This window comes from Thalassophryne amazonica, chromosome 16, assembly GCF_902500255.1.
Source record: "Thalassophryne amazonica chromosome 16, fThaAma1.1, whole genome shotgun sequence".
Taxonomy (NCBI): Eukaryota; Metazoa; Chordata; class Actinopteri; order Batrachoidiformes; family Batrachoididae; genus Thalassophryne; species Thalassophryne amazonica.
In genome coordinates, this window is record NC_047118.1 from 2,851,049 (window position 1) to 2,874,958 (window position 23,910).

At 41.4% G+C, this 23,910-nt stretch overlaps 2 protein-coding genes across 4 annotated transcripts; both read left to right on the plus strand.

Annotated features, from left to right (window-relative positions):
* The first annotated feature begins 455 nt into the window (after positions 1 to 455).
* zgc:153733 (uncharacterized protein LOC556313 homolog) lies at positions 456 to 9,126 on the plus strand. Of its 3 annotated transcripts, none has more exons than XM_034191324.1 (4): positions 456 to 714; positions 7,668 to 7,815; positions 7,896 to 8,199; positions 8,297 to 9,126. In XM_034191324.1, exons 2-4 carry the CDS (start codon positions 7,735 to 7,737, stop codon positions 8,698 to 8,700), a joined length of 789 nt encoding a protein of 262 aa, XP_034047215.1. In that variant the 5' UTR covers positions 456 to 714; positions 7,668 to 7,734; the 3' UTR covers positions 8,701 to 9,126. The 3 variants fall into 3 exon arrangements, with proteins under 3 accessions (XP_034047215.1, XP_034047218.1, XP_034047216.1); XM_034191327.1 differs by having other exon boundaries at positions 8,300 to 9,126; XM_034191325.1 differs by having other exon boundaries at positions 456 to 645; positions 7,727 to 7,815.
* A 6,032-nt stretch (positions 9,127 to 15,158) lies between these two features.
* On the plus strand, positions 15,159 to 22,396 carry mylpfa (myosin light chain, phosphorylatable, fast skeletal muscle a). Its single transcript, XM_034191328.1, has 7 exons — positions 15,159 to 15,263; positions 15,896 to 15,991; positions 17,794 to 17,869; positions 17,944 to 18,048; positions 18,142 to 18,220; positions 18,351 to 18,399; positions 21,832 to 22,396. Exons 1-7 carry the CDS (start codon positions 15,261 to 15,263, stop codon positions 21,931 to 21,933), a joined length of 510 nt encoding a protein of 169 aa, XP_034047219.1. The 5' UTR covers positions 15,159 to 15,260; the 3' UTR covers positions 21,934 to 22,396.
* Positions 22,397 to 23,910: the final 1,514 nt, after the last annotated feature.

A 23,910-nucleotide genomic window follows, 5' to 3' on the forward strand; every position in this document is an offset into this window, starting at 1 on the left:
TCTGGCCACTCAGGCCAGATCCTGGGTTTTAGCCGACTGGATAGCGCGCCCCCCTTCCATGCCAGGAACTGTGAGTCCATATCATGAGTCAAAAACACAGCACACAGAGCAAGCCACTTAAGTGATCCATAGTCACAACCCAGACAAGATCTCTGGAGTGGCAAAAGCAAGATTTTAATTGGGCAATAATTTGCTATAAAAGCATGAAAAATAGTTTTCAAGATGCACCTGGCAGTGGAATTACTCACTAACCCAAACAAAGGTTTGGACGTCTCTTTGAAGACATCATCAGATTCATATCAAACAAACCTGAAACAAAAAAAGCTTACAGAAGAATGCAGAAGTGAGAGCGCATCACCCTACAGACGCCACGCTTCAAGATCTCACTTCCAGGTAGGTGGATCTGAGTGAGTGCGGCCCGCTAGCACACAGTGGCCCCGTGAGGAGGAGAGAGAATATAATGTGTCAGGATTCTGTTACCAGGAAGTGGGTCGAGTTATTTATATTTCAACGCTTGTCCTCTTGTCCCCTGAGGGAGACGGTAGCAACCTGAAACGTTTGATTTATAGTTTTCTCGATGGAGATGGCTCCAACTAGGGAAAGCTAATTTACCTCACGTTCAGAACGATGAGCATCGACAAATACGTGTAGATGTCAATAACGTGAAGCCTGCGTTTGTGTGTGTGACGTGACCCTGGTTTAACTTTGGCAGAGGTAAGTCTGAGTCACTGTTCTATATAAGAAGATATGATGATATATTTATATGAGACCTGTTTCATATCAGTGTGGATATAGAAGTGCTTCTGACGTTATTTATGATGCAGTTTTTAAAAGATGGAATTTTACAAGTATGATACAACTACTTGAGCAGTTTTACTGGCAGATTTTAGCTGATTTGAAGGCTTTTTGTTTTTTAAAGTATCTCTGTGAGTAGTTTCATCTTACCTCAGCGGCTGTCGTTGACCGAGGTGGTATTGTATTATTGCATTGTATTGTATTTTCTTTGTCTCTGACCAAGCAAGTCAGCTGTAGAAATATACCAACACAGTACTAAAAGGACACTAAAAAACTGTTTTATTTTATTTCATTTTTTTTGCCCAAATATACTTATTATTTATACGCAGTCAAAGAAAAATAAAAACATTAATATATTTATACTTTGCAACTTTTTGAATTGAATTTTAAATATAAAATGTCAAACAGAAAAAAATATCCCAAAATCTGGGTTAATGGTCATAATTATGCTACAGTCTAAGAAGTGGCTTATTATAAATGGAAGGATGAAAAAATGTGAGCCAGTTTTGGAGTAGCTCAAACTCTTGTACACTGATTATAATCGTGTGCTCCACCAGTCAATAAACAAGTTACTTATAATGCTGAGAGGATAAATACATTTAGTATTCACACAATATAAAGCTAACTGAATCTAAGATTAAGTAAAGGTTGGACCTTACATGTGAAGCTCCTTGGGGTGATTCATGTTGTGATGTGATGCAATGTAAATAAATTAAATTGAACTGAGGTAAATACAAAATTTTGGAAAAGGTAAGCTTAAATACAGCCAAATCCAAAATTAAGTAAATATAAAGTTAATCTTATTTAAAACCTACGAAGATGATAAAGCTTAATGACTCTGATGCTAGCTAAATATGGAACTAGCTTAATACAACCCCTGGCAATAATTATGGAATCACCGGCCTCGGAGGATGTTCATTCATTTGTTTAATTTTGTAGAAAAAAAGCAGATCACAGACATGACACAAAACTAACGTCATTTCAAATGGCAACTTTCTGGCTTTAAGAAACACTATAAGAAATCAGGAAAAAAAATTGTGGCAGTCAGTAACGGTTACTTGTTTAGACCAAGCAGAAGGAAAAAAATATGGACTCACTCAATTCTGAGGAATAAATTATGGAATCACCCTGTAAATTTTCATCCCCAAAACTAACACCTGCATCAAATCAGATCTGCTCGTTAGTCTGCATCTAAAAAGGAGTGATCACACCTTGGAGAGCTGTTGCACCAAGTGGACTGACATGAATCATGGCTCCAACACAAGAGATGTCAATTGAAACAAATGAGAGGATTATCAAACTCTTAAAAGAGGGTAAATCATCACACAATGTTGCAAAAGATGTTGGTTGTTCACAGTCAGCTGTGTCTAAACTCTGGACCAAATACAAACAACATGAGAAGGTTGTTAAAGGCAAACATTCTGGTAGACCAAGGAAGACATCAAAGCGTCATGACAGAAAACTTAAAGCAATATGTCTCAAAAATTGAAAATGCACAACAAAACAAATGAGGAACGAATGGGAGGAAACTGGAGTCAACGTCTGTCACCGAACTGTAAGAAACCGCCTAAAGGAAATGGGATTTACATACAGAAAAGCTAAATGAAAGCCATCATTAACACCTAAACAGAAAAAAACAAGGTTACAATGGGCTAAGGAAAAGCAATCGTGGACTGTGGATGACTGGATGAAAGTCATATTCAGTGATGAATCTCGAATCCGCATTGGGCAAGGTGATGATGCTGGAACTTTTGTTTGGTGCCGTTCCAATGAGATTTATAAAGATGACTGCCTGAAGAGAACATGTAAATTTCCACAGTCATTGATGATATGGGGCTGCATGTCAGGTAAAGGCACTGGGGAGATGGCTGTCATTACATCATCATTAAATGCACAAGTTTACATTGATATTTTGGACACTTTTCTTATCCCATCAATTGAAAGGATGTTTGGGGATGATGAAATCATTTTTCAAGATGATAATGCATCTTGCCATAGAGCAAAAACTGTGAAAACATTCCTTGCAAAAAGACACATAGGGTCAATGTCATGGCCTGCAAATAGTCCAGATCTTAATCCAATTGAAAATCTTTGGTGGAAGTTGAAGAAAATGGTCCATGACAAGTCTCCAACCTGCAAAGCTGATCTGGCAACAGCAATCAGAGAAAGTTGGAGCCAGATTGATGAAGAGTACTGTTTGTCACTCATTAAGTCCATGCCTCAGAGACTGCAAGCTGTTATAAAAGCCAGAGGTGGTGCAACAAAATACTAGTGATGTGTTGGAGCGTTCTTTTGTTTTTCATGATTCCATAATTTGTTCCTCAGAATTGAGTGATTCCATATTTTTTTTCCTCTGCTTGGTCTAAAAAAGTAACCGTTACTGACTGCCACAATTTATTTTCCCTGATTTCTTATAGTGTTTCTTAAAGCCAGAAAGTTGCCATTTGAAATGACTTTAGTTTTGTGTCATGTCTGTGATCTGCTTTTTTTCTACAAAATTAAACAAATGAATGAACATCCTCCGAGGCCGGTGATTTCATAATTTTTGCCAGGGGTTGTATAAACAAAAAAGTCAAGCTAGCTGAATCTGAAATTAAGTAAATACAACCCCAGTTCCAATGAAGTTGGGACATTGAAAAGTGTAGACCCCTGGTCTACACTTTATTTAGGGAAGTGATGGTCTAGTGGTTAAGCGTTGGGCTTGAGCCCAGAAGATCCTCGGTTCAAATCCCAGCCTGACCGGAAAATCACTAAGGGCCCTTGGGCAAGGTCCTTAATCCCGTAGTTGCTCCCAGTGTGTAGTGGGCGCCTTGTATGGCAGCACCCTGACATCGGGGTGAATATGAGGCATTGATGTGTAAAGTGCTTTGAGCGTCTGATGCAGATGGAAAAGTGCTATATAGAACCGCAATTCCAATGAAGTTGGGACATTGTGTAAAATGTAAATAAAAACAGAATACAATGATTTTCAAATCCTCTTCAACCTATATTCAATTGAATACACCACAAAGACAAGATATTTAATGTTCAAACTGATAAACTTTATTGTTTTTGTGCAAATATTTGCTCATTTTGAAATGGATGCCTGCAACATGTTTCTAAAAAGCTGGGACAGTGGTATGTTTACCACTGTGTTACATCACCTTTCCTTCTAACAACACTCAATAAGCGTTTGGGAACTGAGGACACTAATTGTTGAAGCTTTGTAGGTGGAATTCTTTCCCATTCTTGCTTGATGTACGACTTCAGTTGTTCAACAGTCCGGGGTCTCCGTTGTCGTATTTTGCACTTCATAATGCGTCACACATTTTCAATGGGCGACAGGTCTGGACTGTAGGCAGGCCAGTCTAGTACCTGCACCCTTTTACTATGAAGCCACGCTGTTGGAACACGTGCAGAATGTGTCTTGGTATTGTCTTGCTGAAATAAGCAGGGACGTCCCTGAAAAAGACGTTGCTTGGATGGCAGCATGTGTTGCTCCAAAACCTGGATGTACCTTTCAGCATTGATGGTGCCATCACAGATGTGTAAGTTGTCCATGTCATGGGCACTAACACACCCCCATACCATCACAGATGCTGGCTTTTCAACAATCTGGATGGTCTTTTTCCTCTTTTGTTTGGAGGACACGATGTCCATGATTTCCAAAAACAATTTGAAATGTGGACTCATCAGACCACAGCACACTTTTCCACTTTGTGTCTGTCCATTTCAAATGAGCTTGGGCCCAGAGAAGGCGGAGGTTTTTCTGGATGTTGTTGATGTCTGGCTTTCACTTTGCATGGTAGAGTTTTAACTTGCACTTGTAGATGTAGCGACAAACTGTATTAACTGATAATGGTTTTCTGAAGTGTTACTGAGCCCACGCGGTAAGATCCTTTACACAATGACTTTGGTTTTAATGCAGTGCTGCCTGAGGGATCGAAGGTCACGGGACATTCAATGTTGCTTTTTGGCCTTGCTGCTTACATATAGAAAGTTCTCCAGATTATCTGATTTTTCTGATTATATTATGTACTGTAGTTGGATGGATGGATGGATGGATGGATAGCTTTATTATCATTGTCATTACAACAACCAGATTGCCACACTCACATTCCACAGACAAACAGCAATTAATCCATAATTATTACTTGTTTACCATAATAATGGCACACATCAGAATTAAGACAACACATATACATTTGACATTTTTTATGTGCACTAAACTTGAAACAGTCCATTTTCCAAATTGAGGTGATGTGAGTGTGTGGTAGCCGCAGCAACTGGAGTCATGCCGCCTGCCAGCTTGGGAAGAATGGAGGCCTACCCCGGGGGTGGGGTGGGGGGTGGGGATCAGGAAGGAAGGTGAAAGGTAAGCTGGAGCATGCTTCAGTCCATGTGTAAGTCAGTTTATTGTCTTTGTGGGTTCAGATAAGAATGGAGCCGAATAATCTCACCAAGGCCTGAATAAATTCCTCTGGAGGTAAACAGTGGGCGATTTGTCCTTGAGGCTAGATAGCCTGGAGTGTTATAACTGAGCAGTGAAAAACACTTTTAACAGTTCCACTTGAACAGCCAAATCCCAATTATGAATTTAGAATATTCCCAATTATGAATTAAGAATATTCACCGGCCTCCGAAACCATCAGCTTCAACTGCAAGGCACGCATCAGCTCCAAGGTGTCATCCAATTTGCGTCTGAGTTCGAGTCAACGCAGTCTGAGAATGCACTGCCTTGCCAACCTCGTTAATCATGACGGACAAGCGAGGGCCCGTGGTTCTTGATGCCGCCGTCTTGCCAATTTTCCGGTAGATCAGGGCAGCACATAAGCCAATAAGTACCAGCCCTGCTGCCATGAGACCAAAAATAAATAAATCCTCGATGTCCTCAACGGAGAAAGGCGCCAAGCATGCAACATGCCAAGACCCCCAGGAGTCAAGGACATAGCCTGCAGGATACGTTCCATCTGGGCAGGTAGGATCCCCTGGTCCCGACCTTCTTGTAGAAAAAATTGTGTCAGTAGCGTTCAGAGACCAGCTGATCAATTCCATGCTTAATCCAATAGTAGTCCAACAGATCCAGAATCCAATATAGTTTTGAGGAATTCACAGTCTGGTGAAGTAGGGACTTGAAGGTTAAAGGCAGGGAGATAAGGAAGAGTGGAGGAGATGCGACCGCCCTCGTCGGAGTCCCAAGCACTGAAGATGATGGAATCCCTAAATTCCTTGCAATTGAAAGTTGAGAAACATTATTCTTAAACTGTTGGACTATTTTTTCATGCAGTTGTTGACAAAGTGATGATCCTTCCCCCAACTTTGCTTGTGAATGGCTGAGACTTTTGGGGATGCTCCTTTTATACCAAATCATGAGTGTCCTCAGTTCCCAAACACTTATTGAGTGTTGTTAGTAGGAAAGCTGATGTAAAACAGTGGTAAACATACCACTGTCCCAATATTTGCACAAAAACAATCAAGTTTATCAGTTTGAACATTAAATATCTTGTCTTTGTGGTGCATTCAATTGAATATAGGTTGAAGAGAATTTGCAAATCATTGTATTCTGTTTTTATTTACATTTTACACAACGTCCCAACTTCACTGCAATTGAGGTTGTACAAAACTAACTTTATTTACACTTCAATGATAAAGGTTAAATACAGCCAATTAAGTAAATGTAATGTTGATATTATTTAAAACTATAACTGTCTAAATCTAGATGTATATAAAGCTAAATTAATCTGATGCTTGTTAAATAATAAACAAGCTTAATTTAAACAAACACCAAAAAAGACTAGCGGAATATCAAGCTAACCAAATCGAAAATTAAGCAAATGCAAAACTAACTTTATTTAACACCTGCTGAAATGATACAACCAGTTAAATATAGGTAAAACTGAACTTAAGTAAATGTAAAGCCTATTTAAAACCTGTTAAAACAATAACTGTCTAAAAGGAGATGCATAAAAAGCTAAATGAATCTGATGCTAACTAAATATGGAACTAGCTTATTTAAACAAAATGGCGACCTGAATGTCACGCTAACTGAATCTAAAATCAATTATATGCAACACTAACTTTATTTGAGACCTACTGATATTATAAAGCTATGCAGCCAAATCTAAAATTAAGTAAATTTTAAGCTAATATTATAATTAAAGGATCTGGGTTAGGGTTAGGGTAAAACTAGATAAAGTGAAATATATCTGATGCTAACTAAACATGGAACTTTAGGTGAAAAAAAAAAATCAAAGAACTAGCTTAATTAAAAAAAAACTAGTAATAATAATAATAAAAAGTGACTACAGGTACAAGAGACGTATCCCAAAATATGAATTCTACAGGTATGTTACAAGAAATACAGAGATACAAAAAAACAAAAAAACAAACAAAAAACGTTTGTATACCCAAGATTTTCAAGTCTAGCTTATTACACTTTTATACTGGTGTACGACATACAATACACATACAACTGAAGACATAAAATTCTTATAATGACAACATATAAAAATAGTTTTAAACCCACAGAATAAAATAATCACAATGTTAATTTACACAAAGCTTAAAATACCACAAAAACCAATAAATAAATAAATAAATAAATACATTAAATAATTCACACGAATAAACTTAAATTAAACGTTGGAGTTTTGATCCGGTACCACAGGTTTGAATCCCAGTCAGGGTTTGGGCTAAAAAATCACATGGTGATGATCAGCCACTCAGAAGTATTCCATCTCACACCTGAAAAGGAAAAAAAAAAGTGAATATATAGCTTGCTGAACATGCTAAAGTTAACGTAAAACCTTGCTCAATTTAAAATGATGTGAACATAAATGAACAGTATTGAAATGTTGAAGAAAATGTGGTGTGTTTTCACATTTCTTCTGCAGGCTACATTCAGTTTTTATTTCGAGTGCCCTGTCGTGAAAAAGCTTGTTGTCTTCTTCAGCCGTTGGAATGAAGCTCCATGAGAAGATTTTAACGCACTACCTGTCATGCACTTCCCCCGTAGATAAAGAGGGATATCTCTACAAAAAGGTGAACACTGCATCTCCACTAACGCTCGATAAACACAATAATCCAGCCGTACTGACTTATCTTCACACGTTTTTATGCAGAAAGAGCGAAATGCCACCTACCAGCGGCGGTGGTTCGTTCTCAAAGCCAACCTGTTGTTCTACCAGGAGCACCCAGCTGACCGACACCTGCTGGGTGTCATCGTGCTGGAGGGGTGCGCAGTGCGGCATGCCCATTCCAATGGACAGTTTGCCTTTTCGCTGGTGTTTGAAAGACCCAGACTGAAAACCTACGGATTTGCCGCAGAGGATCATCAGACTTTAGACAGCTGGGTGAAAGCCTTGCTGTCTGCCAGCCACTGTTACCTCTCACTGCTGTTGCGAGACCTCAGCAGGCAGTATGAAGGTGTGTTACAGACAACGTGGACTTTTTAATCCATCTCCATCTCATTTGTCTGGTGTTGTAGGTCTTTTCTCATTTCTTATTTTGTGGTTTCCATCAGCAGAAGCCAAAAAGCAACAAAGTTCTACTGGTGGCCTCAAACACTCTGCAACCCAGATGAATCTGGGGTCCTTCCTGTACACCCCAGGACCTGGACTAACAGCGGTAAGGCAAGGAAGAAGTTTCAGTGCCGACACTGTTCTACAACCACAGTCCATACCCAGTAAAGTAGCAGCGAAGAAGTGTCCTAAATTGTGGCCCAGAAGAAACGCTCTTGTAACGCCCCTTAATGGGCCGGCGCCTTCGTACGGGGAATGGCCACTGGTGGGTTTGGATCCACTTCAGGATTTCAGCAAACTTCATGATTATTATGGCCTAGAGGTGAAACAAGCAAGAGAGGAGTGGCTGAGGAGTCGACAAAGAGAAGAGGAGCAGAGTGAAGAAGATCTCATGGATCTGGGGTGATCAAACAGTGAGAGCTGAGAAAACCTTGAAGGGGAACTGAGATTTTAGAAGCCATTTAAAGAACTGAAACTGAAATGTGACTTTGAGAGTTAGACACTTGTGAAATTGTTGAACATGTTTCTGTTTCATAATCATTTCATTTTGCATTATTTGTCGGATTTCTCCGAGCCGAGAAGGTGCTTTGGTACGGTGGCTGAGAGACGCTACAACACTGGCACATTGGACAGACACAGACAGGGGACAGAACACAGACACAGACAGAGACCACACCACAACAACTACCAATATTTAAGAAATGACTGCTTTTAAAATGTCATTGGTTGAATAAGTAACCATAACTTGTTGATAGATACGACAGCACAGCTGGTTCCAGGCTGGTTACTTAGATGCCATATTTTAGGTCAGGTTGTGGGTTGAACATTATTTTTTTTTCTTAATATTTGCAGTTTGAGTCAGTCGGGTTGAATTAAAGCCTTGGTTGAGTGTGGGTCACTTATAAATGAACCCACACATCACTACTAATTTTGTCTTAATTCGTAAGTCTTGTGGCCTTCCTTGGCCACCGTACTACAGGATCAAGCAACAACAACAACAACAAAAGTTGCAGGTGTGCATGTGTGTCTGCTAATGGCTGCATTTTGTACATTTTTTTTTCTTAAATATGATTGCTAAATTTCTTGAAAATGTTTTGAATTTATAATTTACATTTTTAATGTTATGTAGCTCTTGCAAATGGAAATCTGCAATTCTGCTGTTAACTGTGTTGAAAGACTGATCACATGCACATCATAGGAAAATATGACATTAAACCTGCAGTAGTACTTAAAAAAAGTGTTAGATGAATATTAATAGGCAACTTAAATCCTGGATGATTAATTTATTGGTAGTTGATTGTAAGAGATGCAAATAAAGACAAACAAAAAGAGTTTGGAGCAATAAGCTGATAAATAATATGTATGAATAATAATCATTCATTCATTTTCTAAACCTGCTTATTTCAATTAAAGGTTAGAATAATAATCGAATGGGCAAAACACTTTAAAATGATACAGAAAAGCTGTATGAAGCATGGAGGAAAAAATAATACAGTTCTACAGAATTTATCCCCCCCCCAAAAAAACCAGCAGAGGGCGCTATAGGTCCATATGAGTGAAAATATTCACAGAGGAATCCTTCAAATTCATGACTGAATTATACGGCGTTATGGGTTAAAAACAGCAAAAATGGTGAGAAAGGTCAATTTCAACTTGTACAGGGGTCAAAAGTTAAAGGTGATGTTTTTTGGTATACAGGTGAACCCCATTAACTCATGCAAGTTGGGGTCCACAAAATCAGACTGCGAGTTATCTGAAACTGCAAGTTAATGAGGTTGACCAAAAAAAGTTGAAATCAGCTTACCTCGCCATATTACAATAGTTTCGACCATTTGAAGCTTGATTCCTTCCTGGATGGTGATGATTTCTTTATCTGGAGTGGGTTCAGCATCTTTTTCTTCCTCCTCGGACTGCTGCACATCAGCGATGAGGGCTTCGTCAGGGCGGACAATTCTGGACAACTCAGTTTATGGATGTGACCTTCCCCTTTAGATCCTTCCTGCTGGTTCAGATTGGGCCGGAATTCATACACCGACGAAGCCATCATCGCTGACGTGCAGCAGTCCGAGGAGGAAGAAAAAGATGCTGAACCCACTCCAAATAACGAAATCGTCATCCAGAGTCAAATCACAATGGACTTTTATACAGTGGTCTAAATTTTCGGGGTCCGCAAATCAACTGCGAATAAAGCTGAAATGCAACTTACACTCAACAAAAATATAAACGCAACACTTTTGGTTTTGCTCCCATTTTGTATGAGATGAACTCAAAGATCTAAAACTTTTTCCACATACACAATATCACCATTTCCCTCAAATATTGTTCACAAACCAGTCTAAATCTGTGATAGTGAGCACTTCTCCTTTGCTGAGATAATCCATCCCACCTCACAGGTGTGCCATATCAAGATGCTGATTAGACACCATGATTAGTGCACAGGTGTGCCTTAGACTGTCCACAATAAAAGGCCACTCTGAAAGGTGCAGTTTTGTTTTATTGGGGGGGATACCAGTCAGTATCTGGTGTGACCACCATTTGCCTCATGCAGTGCAACACATCTCCTTCGCATAGAGTTGATCAGGTTGTCAATTGTGGCCTGTGGAATGTTGGTCCACTCCTCTTCAATGGCTGTGCGAAGTTGCTGGATATTGGCAGGAACTGGTACACGCTGTCGTATACGCCGGTCCAGAGCAACCCAAACATGCTCAATGGGTGACATGTCCGGTGAGTATGCCGGCCATGCAAGAACTGGGACATTTTCAGCTTCCAAGAATTGTGTACAGATCCTTGCAACATGGGGCCGTGCATTATCCTGCTGCAACATGAGGTGATGTTCTTGGATGTATGGCACAACAACGGGCCTCAGGATCTCGTCACGGTATCTCTGTGCATTCAAAATGCCATCAATAAAATGCACCTGTGTTCTTCGTCCATAACAGACGCCTGCCCATACCATAACCCCACCGCCACCATGGGCCACTCGATCCACAACACTGACATCAGCAAACCGCTCACCCACACGACGCCACACACGCTGTCTGCCATCTGCCCTGGACAGTGTGAACCGGGATTCATCCATGAAGAGAACACCTCTCCAACGTGCCAAACGCCAGCGAATGTGAGCATTTGCCCACTCAAGTCGGTTACGATGACGAACTGGAGTCAGGTCGAGACCCCGATGAGGACGACGAGCATGCAGATGAGCTTCCCTGAGACGGTTTCTGACAGTTTGTGCAGAAATTCTTTGGTTATGCAAACCGATTGTTTCAGCAGCTGTCCGAGTGGCTGGTCTCAGACGATCTTGGAGGTGAACATGCTGGATGTGGAGGTCCTGGGTTGGTGTGGTTACACGTGGTCTGCGGTTGTGAGGCTGGTTGGATGTACTGCCAAATTCTCTGAAACGCCTTTGGAGACGGCTTATGGTAGAGAAATGAACATTCAATACACGAGCAACAGCTCTGGTTGACATTCCTGCTGTCAGCATGCCAATTGCACGCTCCCTCAAATCTTGCGACATCTATGGCATCGTGCTGTGTGATAAAACTGCACCTTTCAGAGTGGCCTTTTATTGTGGGCAGTCTAAGGCACACCTGTGCACTAATCATGGTGTCTAATCAGCATCTTGATATGGCACACCTGTGAGGTGGGATGGATTATCTCAGCAAAGGAGAAGTGCTCACTATCACAGATTTAGACTGGTTTGTGAACAATATTTGAGAGAAATGGTGATATTGTGTATGTGGAAAAAGTTTTAGATCTTTGAGTTCATCTCATACAAAATGGGAGCAAAACCAAAAGTGTTGCGTTTATATTTTTGTTGAGTATATGTGAACATGAGTTAACAAGGTTTACCTGTATAAGTCATATAGAGATAAGTATAAGTCGCAGGACCTCCCAAACTAGTAAAAATACTGCAGACAATACAGCATATAAACATTCACCCCTGTATAATTGTCATGAGCAGATAAACCCGCAACAGACTTACTTTGACACCCTCAAGTGGCCATTCAAAGGACTGCAGGTTTTGGCACCTCTGCCTTGGGTTCATTTTTGGTCCCTGGAGGGTTACCTCTTGGTTTTACCTCCTGAGGTTCATGTTTTCATGGATGTTCTTCCTAACTTTAGATGAAATTTCAAAACTTTTCTTTTGAGGTTTACTTAAAAATGTTCATCAAACAGAACATGGTGCAGTTCAGCCCTCTGACAAGGAGGTCAAAGATCAGTGGGAGAAGGCGGTGAAGGGCTGGCAGCCGGCATTGAACTCTGCATGTTCTCGACCCCCAACATGAACATAAATCTATTTAATCCAAACGGCTGCAGGCAGAGACGTGAGTCATCGACCAACAACCACCCATGGAAACATAAACACGGGGAGTGACGGCCAATCAGCACAAAGGTGTGAATGAAATAAAAACAGATTAACTCTGTGGCAAATTTAGATGTTAAAGCTGAAAAAACAAATCAGGCTCTGAGGGTGCAGACGTCTGGCAGACCGTCAGGTTTATTTTAGCTATTTCAGTCTTCCTCAGCTGTCCCGTTTATATTCACGTGGGAATGTTTGCTGCCATCACACTGCCACGTCATCCCCTTATGTCTGAGACTGTCGGACAGAGGACAAGAAAGAGGGAAGAACAGGTGGGAACGTCTTCATGACTGCAGCCAATCACCAGACACACCTTTCCAGCGGTGACAAACCCGGAGACCAGCAAGCCTCCACGTGTCTGATACTGAGTTTCTCATTTCACTGTTCCTGACCTCGGTGCACAATGACGGGTAAAAAACAAAAAAATCTTTTTCCAGGCCTGAGATAATGACCACGTCTAATAAACACATTACCCAACGTTTACTATTCAACATGACGATGTGTGCGTTCTGTCTATTCTTTTGTTGGTGTCATCAAACAATGTCATCGATGACAAGATCCAATAATGACTCAAGTGTCCAGGAACTGTCTCGGCTTTGAGAACAAGCGGAAAATCCACATCTACAGAGCCATTGTCATGCCAGTGTGACGGAGGCCAGCAGGAGTTGCTGTGCAGTCGTAGTCAACAGCTAAAGGATGCTCTGGCCACTCAGATTAGAGTCCGGGTTTTTGGCCGGCTGGTCAGAGTGTCCACCTCCCATGCCGGAGACTGCGAGTTCGCATCCCAAGGAGAGCGAAGGAGAGGAGTCATAAACACAAACACAAGGCAGACTAATGACAGTACAGCTGCTACGAGTACATCAACCCTACTGTATGGATCTAACACCTGGACTACCTACAGCCACCACCTGAAGACCACTGAGTGATTCTACCAATGCTGCCTGAGGATCCTCCACACACGGTGGGAAGACTATTGTACCAACATCAGCATCCTGACTGAAATCAAGCACAAGAGCATCGAGTGTGTCATCTTGAAGAACCAGCTTTGGTGGGTGGGTCACGTCATTAGGATGGATGATGGAAGATTTTCAAAGCAGATCTTCTACTCCCAGCTGAGTGAAGGAAAATGATCAGGAGGAGAGCAGATGAAACACTACAAAGATCTCCTGAAGTACAACCTCACAAACTGCTCCATCAACTGGAAGACCAGGGAAGAACAAGCGAGGGGCCGAGGCCAGCTGGCGAGCAGTGATCCACAGGAGAGTGGGTGGAAGTCTTTGAAAAAGAAGAGAAGATTAGAAAGAGATGAAGGAGAGCGTGCAAGATCCTGACCGGCAGAAGCTTCCTGCAGCAGCCACGTGCAGCGTCTGCCAGAAACAATCAAGACGGGGTCTGTGCAGTCATCTCCTCATCCACCATCCTGTCCAGGAGTTGATCAAGAGACCATCTTCATCATCACGAGGGGTTGCCATGACGACGACTTTGTCGATGCAAACTTTACAACCTCCCAATCAGCAGTTGTGCGCATCTTACGGGTTGAGGGAGTCCCACAGGTGTGCACATGACACCTTCCCTCATTCTTCACGCTTCTTCACCACCCAACATGGACAAAGAAAAAGATCATCATCTGGAACCTAAATGTTCCATTTCATCAATTAAAACAATTTCTACATTTAAAACCTGCAGCGCATTCCAACAGAAGCTGGGACAGGTGTGCTGGCATGCCGGCGTGCCTGTGTGCCTGTATGCCTGCATGGATGCCATGATCCATCCCTTGTCCACATCTTGCTTCCTGTTTTGTGGTTTTGTCCTGTTCCTTTGATTCCGTCTTTAGTTTGGTTTTTCTGCACTAATCGGGTCTTTGTCGACTCACAATATGTCTTTGTGTCTCTTTGAGTTTTGAAGTTGACTGTTTGGGAGAGTCTGCAGTCTTGACCTTTTGACCTTGTCCTGTCACCCATTCGTCATCACACCGGTCTTCATTTAACTCGTGCAGAAATATCTGAGTGTGTCAAAGAAACGACTCGCTGCCCACTCGGTCGTAACTCGGATGGAACAACCCGAACATGTGACAACTTCATTACTTGATTGCGACCATAAGAAGGCTGAGCCGTGCGTGCACATACAGGGCGAACGCTGGATTCACGGCTCAGCGTATAGACGCCTGTGATATGGCAACGGGCATCAGAAACCAAAAATAAAGTCCGTGAGTGGTCCGTGTGCCCCCCTGCAGGCAGACTAAGGTGGACAGACGGAGGAAGGACAGACAGCGTCCAGTGGTGGAACAAGTCCCGAATGTCCATATTAGTCCACGTGAGACTAAGCGTGTTCCCTCACATATCAGGTTTACTTAATTCCAAGACTCCTGGGTCTATTTCTGATCTCCTGTAAGGTGATACTCTGTCCCGCCATCCCGCCTCCACTTCATCCTTGACCATCCTCTCCCTCTCTCTCTTTTTTGTCCCCGTCCAAACTTGAGGCTGTGGCTAAAGTTAGATTAGGCGGCAGAGGAGTATAAAAGCCCCCGGGGATATACGTATAACGCGGCTTCACACTGTCTTCTCTTTCTTGATCGTGCAAACCTCCACTCATACCGTCACAAGATGGTGAGTATCGGAGTTTCCACATCTGTGCACTCTGACTGTGGGATTATCAGCTGACACAGATCAACTTTTATGGATTTACACCACTTTCCTGTGCTTTTTTTTTTTTGGTCTCTGATTTTTTTGAAATTCTAATAATTTCCAAAATAAATCATTTTCTGTCCAATTTTAATCTCAATTCTGTGACTTTACAATTTTTTTGGTGATGTTTTGATACAAAAAAAAATTCGATAATGGATGGAAATTACAGTTTTAGGGTCAAGATGGATAAACTGGAATTTAAAGAAATTTAAAATGCAAAAAACCGGCAAAGTAAAATAAATGCACCCACCCAACATCCATGTTGGGAGGAAGATTGCAAATTTTTGGAATAATCAGAAGCAATGATTGCCAACTCGTGGGTCAGAACCCTTAAAAAGGTTGAACAATGAATCCGGCAGGTCATGAGACGACGAAGTGGATAAAAAAATGAAGAAAAATATTGGTGATGCATAATTGTGTCATTTTTTGTGCTTTTCTCTTGTGATTTACTGGATATTTTTACATTCTGAGTTGGGTTTCATGTTTGGGTGACATGAGGCAAAATAATGGTGGCCACTATGGCGGCGAACAAATATCTGGCTGTTGTCTTGCAGGCACCAAAGAAGGCCAAGAGGAGGGCAGGAGGAGGAGAAGGTTCCTCCAACGTCTTCTCCATGTTTGAGCAGAGCCAGATTCAGGAGTACAAAGAGGTAAGGATGTCGCTCTGTGGCGACACTTCAGCGCCGCCACAGCATCCACACAGCAGAACGCTTTCTGCTGTTCGAGCATCAGTTGTGACTAAATCGGGCGTCAGGCAAACAGGTGCATTCTCACTCAGAGAGGATGGAATAAACGCCAGCGCAAATTCACTTTCTCACAGACGCTAACCAGAATTAGCATCCGCCAATTGGTTCCATTGTCACTGCAGTTGCTAGACTCCCCCCCCCCACCCCCACCCCACACACCTCCATCTGTGCCACCCTCCTCCCCCCCCCACCTCCTTTCTTCCCCTCTTACAATTTAACAAGCACAGGAATGTCATTAAGGCCAAAAGTTATGGTACCATCTGAAGCGTGTCACATTTGCTGACCTTTGACCTCACACCCAGCTGTCACTCAGGAATTCTTAAGACTGAGAGGACAAATGGACCTGGACAGAGACATTTTTCCACAGAAGAGGAGAGAAAGGGAAAACAAATTTGAAGCTCTTGAATATTTAATAGAGTCAAAGAATTTTTTTTTTTTTAAAAAAGCCTCACAATTAGTCTGTCTTCTAAAAAAAAAGACACAATTAAAATGGAAGCCTGAGTCCAGCGGGGTCAGGCAGATGGATTTTATCAGGACGCGCTGTCAAGAGATTGAATAATGACGGCGTCTCCGATGGTGTTTGTGAAGCATCGTCAAGGGATACGGGCCCCGAATAGAGGAAGACATTCCTCTGGTGATAAGTGATACAGGCGCGTTGAATACCGCTGAGGGAGTGCGCCACATGATGATGATGATGATGATGATGATGATCTTAGCACCTCCCACAGATGGACAGACGGCAGCCGTGGCCTCGTGTTTTCATCAGTCAGACGCTTTGGTTTCGAGCCAGTGGCTCATCTTAAGTTTCGCAGCTGTAAGACTTGAGGAGAACAGACAGCTGTTCCCGAGCGATACCATCCCAAATTAACGTCAGGTCAGACTGAGCCCCCGCTGAAAGAGAATGACTTAACAAGCTCCGTGTCACGCTCACAGCAGGTTTTAGACTTCGAGTCCAGATTAAAAAAAAAAATGTTAACATGCAGCTGATAATCTTTTTCAAACCTTTTACTCTGGTGGGTCACAAAATGTTTTTGGAAGCCTAGAAAACCAAAGCACACTAACTTATAATTGAGTGTTAATGATGTTGACGATTTTTTTTGTTAAAAATATCACTTGTGTTGTCATCTTTGCACAACTTACTGTTCAACATGAAATAAACAAGTAACGTAGTTGGGTGGTGTGAAAAAAGAAAAGATAAAGGAAAAAACATGATGGGTGGGGCGGGGGGGGGCTCTACCCTATTTTGGAAACCTTATGTGAAAAATATTACTATTTTCTTTACTTTTTTGTGGGATAATTGAAATTTGTTAACATGTCTTAATGGTTTTTGATTCACAGTGTAAGACCGCTCAAGTTAAACTTCTTTTTTATTTTTATTTTTTATTAAATCAATATGCGTTTGCACAGTGGCACATCCAGTGGATGCACTCACCTCCCAGACACAAGGTCCCCAGTTCAAAACTGCAAGCGCCCCCATTCTCCTTCTGGGCATCTGGTACGAGCCCTGAGCCAGATCAGCCTGCAGGTCCCGAACTCATCCGCTGTCATGACAAACCAAAAGATATGATGGGTTCCATTCCTAATTACTGCTGTGGGTCATTAGTGTCCTTGAGCAAGGCATGAGAATCCCAGACTTGCTCCATCATGGAGAGCAGCAACATCCTTCAAGTAGTGAGAGAAGTTATTTTTTGCTGGTTTGATTCCAGGCTTTCACAATCATTGACCAGAACAGAGACGGTATCATCAGCAAAGACGACCTGAGGGACGTGCTGGCCTCAATGGGTGAGGAAACCATTCTTAAAAACCTTTATTTGTTTGTTGTTTTGTGTGCTAACCCAGAGCCCTGCTCTCTTCAGGCCAGCTGAACGTGAAGAATGAGGAGCTGGAGGCCATGATCAAGGAGGCCAGCGGCCCCATCAACTTCACTGTCTTCCTCACCATGTTTGGAGAGAAGCTGAAGGGTGCGAAGCGCCGACATCATTCTGTTTCACGCTGACATTCCGCGTGTTTGTGTCCACTCACTTTCTCTGAACTTGTCCTCCTGTCTTCACAAGGTGCCGACCCAGAGGACGTCATTCTCAGTGCCTTCAAGGTGCTGGACCCTGCGGGTACCGGAACCATCAAGAAGCAATTGTGAGCACATTTTTATGGGATTATCTGTTTTTTATGGGATTATCTGTTTTTTATGGGATTATCTGATGGAGAAAATTTCCACAGTGTTTCAGAGTTTGACCACTAAAATCTTTGGTTCTGTCTGTTCCAGCCTTGAGGAGCTCCTGACTACTCAGTGCGACAGGTTCTCCAAAGAGGAGGTGAGACACCCCCCCCCCCCCCCAAACACACACACACACAAGACATTAGGAAGACCCACCCAGTACCTTAAATAATATTTACTGAAGTAGACATAGTAGTAGAGCAGATGTAGCAGAGTAGTTTTTAGTCATTTCTGCATACAGAGTACACAGAAATCAGAAATATAGAGCAGCAAAAATTTCAAACCATAACACACAGGAATCTACAAACTACGAGGAAAACAGCTGAAACATATCATTAATAGGCAGATGACAGTCAACCATATGAACAACATGAATATTGTGAAGAATAAAATCAACAACAAAAAAATGCAAATTAATTATTTAAATTAAAATAACAGTTATAAAGTATTTATGCTTTATATTTTATATTATATTATATTATATTATATATATATATATATATATATATATAAATGCTACACACCTCACTATAAACCATTTAGAGTGACATAAAAACTATAAATCCAATGTAACAGTTACTATGAATGTAATAATAATAAATAAATCATGTAATAAATAATAAAAAGTAGATACAAAGTGACAAAGTGACAAAGTTTTTTATTCGGCACACAAAATATTCAAATAGAAAAAAATGAACAATTCCACAAACAAACACAGACAAAACTAGTGAGTCCGAAAGGGTGTGGGCTGAAGCAAAGCTTATTAGCGCCCACCCCTGCTGGTACAAGTCCAACAATTCTAATCAGTCATATTTACGTAAATATAAATTCACTACTACATGTCGACACACAGACATACACATCAATATACTAGTCACTTATAATTATATAGTACCAGATCACAAGAAAGTCGAATCAAGGCACTTTACGCCAGTAAGGACTAACCTTACCAACCCCCAGACCGAGCACTAGGCAACTGTGGTGAGGAAAAACTCCCTATAAGGAAGAAACCTCAAGCAGACCAGGCTCTTGGGGGTGACCCTCTGCTTGGGCTGTGCCATATATACCTATATACATACGTATATACTTAACATACATAAATATATACATATATATACATACATATACACGGTCACTTATATACATATATACATATACACCTACCCATATCTATATATCTACATACGCATATACATACCCACACATTCAAATATACAATGAGTCCCACTTATAAATTGAACATTCCATATAAATCAAATTATATTTGCTTCTTTATGATACTTAGACATGATGTTCTTTTTGAGTAGTTTCTTAAATCTTACTAAGGTACTACTCATTCTAACCTCTGTTGAACATTTGTTCCATTTCCTCACCCCAACCACAGACACACAAAAACCCTTTACATTTGTTCTTACTGGTGGTTTCATAAAAATTGCACAACCTCTTAAACTATATCTGGATTCCCTCAATTGGAACAGACTCTGGACATGTCTCGGTAAGGCTTGGTTTTTCGCTCGAAATAAAGTTTGAATTGTAATGTAATCGACCAAATCTATGAATTTTAATAAATTTAAAGACACAAATAAAGAATGAGTTGGTTCACGATATTGTTTATTGCAGATGATTCGTATGGCTCGTTTTTGCAAAAGGAATATTGGATTGGTATTTGATTTGTAAGTGTTTCCCCATGACTCAACACAATATGTCATATATGGTACCATCAGAGAATGATATAAAGTAAGTAACCCTTCTTGCGGCAGTAGGTCTTTGGCTTTATACAGAATGGCTATAGTTTTTGACAATTTTGATTTCACATAATTTATATGTGGTTTCCAGCTAAGTTTATTATCAATTATAACACCTAAAAATTTATTCTCTGTTACTAATCTAAAAGTAGATACAAAAATAATAATAGCAATAAATAAAAAGGTGTAAATACTTCTTAAATTTGCTTTCTTGTTGTCTATCGACATGATGAAAACTATCTCGGACTTGGGTAGTTATGCTCTATGGGTGAGCAGATGACTGATCAGGCCAATTCACACCCGAAAGAGTCTCCACCACCTTGGGAATGGTGGTGGCTGTTGCAGGGTTGGCAGATCTGTTCCTCCTGGCTTGCCTGCGTTCTTCAGCCTGTTGGTCTTGCATGCTAATTGGAGCTTTTGTGGACAGCTGATTGCCACATTCCTCTGTCTTGCGCTGACTGCTCCCATGTGGTTGATGTTCAAGGCCTTCAGCGAGGCTTTAAGCGTGTCCTTGAAACGCTTCTTCTGTCCACCTCGGGAGTGCTTCCCGTGCTGAAGCTCGCCAAACAGCAGTCTCTTTGGGAGTCTGTCATCAGACATGCGAGCTATGTGTCCTCCCCAGTGAAGCTGGAACTGCATCAGGATGGTGTAGATTCTGGGCAGGTCAGCACAGGCGAGGACCTCATTGTTTGGGATCTTGTCTTGCCACGGTATGCCAAGACGTTTCCTGAGACAACTGCCGTGGAAGCGGTTCAGCTTCCTGGCGTGACACTGATAAACTGTCCATGTTCCACAGCCATAGAGCAGTGTGGCGAGAACAACAGCCCGGTACATCTTGGTCTTTGTCTCTATGGCGATCCCTCTCCTGTTCCAAACATTCTTGGGCATGCTGCCAACGGCGGTGCTCGCTTTAGTGAGTCTGGCATTGACTTCATCATCCATGACAGCGTTTCTGGAGAGTGTGCTTACATTCATGAGTTTCTGAGCAACACTATTTAATTAACTAATTACGAAAGACAACAAAAGTTTAAAGTATTGGTATCATCGCTGTATTCTAAACCGCATTTTAGTTTTTTTTTAAAAGGAAGATTTTTTTTTCCACCCTGCATTTGGGGCTGTTTGGTGACAAACATTGGAGGGTTAAATCTTCACAGGTGATCCATATGTTTGACACTGAAACAAAATATATCAGCTGATAATATGTCATTAAAATGAGTAACAACCCGTGCTTTGATACAAAAATGCAAACTCTAATCACAGATTCCAACCTTATAACAGACAAAGAAAGATCACTCCAACAGAGTGCACATCATTTCATGACAGACAAACAGCTTGAGCTTACCTTAAAAAAATGCTGAATGGATGAGGTCCACAAAGTTCAGCTGAAACAGCCAAATCTGTGTGCCTGCCTCGTGCACAATGATCAGCGGACACTCTACGTACAGCAAAGTAACAGGTGTTAAAGAACACACTGTTACCATAACTGTTTTTCCAACTGTTGAAAACAGTGTTATCTTTGGCCATATAAGTCCACGCGATCATGCACGCCCTGCCTGTTTCCTCAACAGAAATCCTGTCCATGCCTTTCTCATGCTTCCATTCCATACCTTGTGCACTCTTGTTCACTGTGTGCAAGAGGCCACATGCCAAATGGATTTGTGCCATGCTTTTTAAACCGTGCACCATGGATTGCAAGATAGGGCCCTTTATAGCAAGACAACTGCATCTTGATCTACACAGGGGAGGAAAAAAAAAATGTACAAATTTTGTTTTGTTCCCCTCAGATTAAGAACATGTGGGCCGCCTTCCCCCCAGATGTTGCTGGCAACGTAGACTACAAGAACATCTGCTACGTCATCACACACGGAGAGGAGAAGGAGGAGTAAAGAGACAGCGAGAAGACAAGACAGAAAAGCATGTCTTTGCTATTGTACCTCCCCAGTCCTTTCTGTCCTCCCTGTCCACCCGCTGTGTAAAACCATGTGCTCTGCCCTTCATGTCCAAACCAAAGACTCGTCACAATGACATGACAGGGCTGATGCTCGTGGGCCGTCAATGTTTGCTTATGGGGAATCAGGATTGTTTTCAATAAAATTCCTTTTACAAGCTCTTCTTATCACCTTCTCTTTGTTTGCTGCCACCTTTGACCTTCTCACCTCTGGCGGTGTTGGTGCAACCCAGCTGACCCCAGTATCTGAGGGGTCAGACGGGCTCACAAAAACCACACAGGAGGACCTCATTCCACATTTTGAAGATGTTCTCTTGTAAAAGAAACAAAGGTGAGAAGACGGTGGAGCATCTGAAAGTTCGAGAGGAAAAGTTGCCTCCTCAAAGTGTTGGCAGCTTTTTTTAATCCTCTAAAAGTGACATAATCAATGAAGGAGTGAAGGGAAAAAGCCGAAAGAAAATATTCAAATCTTCGATTTCTTACCTTGCGCTCCTTCCTGCCTCGATCATTTTTTTTCCCATAAGCTGACCTGACCTCTGTTCCTGGACTCGTCCTTGTCTTTCCTCTGTAACTAATAAAAGGGACAAACTGTGAATAAAATCTCTTTCCTTTTGTACAATAGTGTCTCTGCTCAGTGGCTCATGCACAAACACAGCGTCATCTAGTGGTGGAGTGTTTGAAAGCCTCCGTCAACACAAAAGTACAGGTGCATCTTTATAATATTATAATTATTATAAATTGACATTATCCAGGAAGGAGGGTAATTGAAAGGTAATGTCATTTTTCCACCAAAAAATTAAAATTAAAATTAAAAAAATCAGAAAAACTAATGAAAAATCAACTAAGTTGCATGATCATGTTGCCACATTGGCAAACCAAATGTGGTCAAACTATTCCACAGATGATGAACTGCTGAGCTTTAATTCAAACCTGTTATGCTCACTTTAAATTTGATGGACATATTTCACATTGCTGATTAATAGTGTAGCGGGCATTCAACACATAATGCATGTTGTGGACATAATTCACCATACAGAGGTGTGCATACTGAGTTTTCTTGTCTCAACAATGTGTATTCTATGCATATAAAGGTGATTCCTGTTCTCAGAGTGCTTCGGCCTCTTTGATGTGTTCCAGCTGGGACTGCTGCTTTGTTGATGTGTATTCCTGTTCTGGTCACATGTTGACATGTGTGAAGTGCATATCAAAGCCTCTCAGCCCCTTTAATGTTTGTTCTTTTCAGGACTGTGACAAAACACTGATTCTTTAATGTTTCCTGTTGGGACCCCTGTTGTTAATGGGCGGGGCCAAGCTGCTAAGGGAGAAAAGAGAAACAACAAGAAAAATAAAGTGACATGCAAATGCGTTGTCAAAATGAAGAAACTGTGGCTCCTTCATTCAACACAATTTCTATAATGGAAAGATTTAAACGGGTCCCATTAACTATACCATCACAGCAAGGCAAATATAATTTCCCCCCTCCAGGACTACACAACTTTGATGGCACATGGGATTATAAATGACAATGAGCTACAAGATCCAATCATAATCATTTAACAAGAACTACCAACACTCCATGAAGACTAAGACACTGTCATGGTCAAGCCTTGTAGCAAAGCTTGAAACACTCAAGAATGGCCAGAATTACCTTTAGGCTGGTAGCAACACCGAGCCAGACCTCAGGACGACAGCAAGAGAATCTGTACAAGTTCCACAACAGCTTCAAACACAACTTGTCAAGTGGGTGGGTCCAACACAATGACATACCTTAATTTGATCATTGTGGTGGGAACATGGTCAAAGATAATGTTGGAACAGAGCATCGGAAGTTAATTCCTTTGAGAAATCCCCTATGTTGCTGAAAAGTAAATCCATGGGTGTTAGGGTTGACTAATGTTCCGTACACTCACCGGCC

Excerpts from the sequence above, each read along its gene's own strand:
- zgc:153733 (XM_034191324.1), top strand. The coding sequence starts at position 7,735 with ATGAAGCTCCATGAGAAGATTTTAACGCACTACCTGTCATGCACTTCC. Across the intron at positions 7,816-7,895 it reads AGGGATATCTCTACAAAAAG|AAAGAGCGAAATGCCACCTA; the intron begins GTGAACACTGCA and ends GTTTTTATGCAG. Across the intron at positions 8,200-8,296 it reads CCTCAGCAGGCAGTATGAAG|CAGAAGCCAAAAAGCAACAA; the intron begins GTGTGTTACAGA and ends GGTTTCCATCAG.
- mylpfa (XM_034191328.1), top strand. Across the intron at positions 15,992-17,793 it reads AGATTCAGGAGTACAAAGAG|GCTTTCACAATCATTGACCA; the intron begins GTAAGGATGTCG and ends GTTTGATTCCAG. Across the intron at positions 17,870-17,943 it reads GGACGTGCTGGCCTCAATGG|GCCAGCTGAACGTGAAGAAT; the intron begins GTGAGGAAACCA and ends TGCTCTCTTCAG.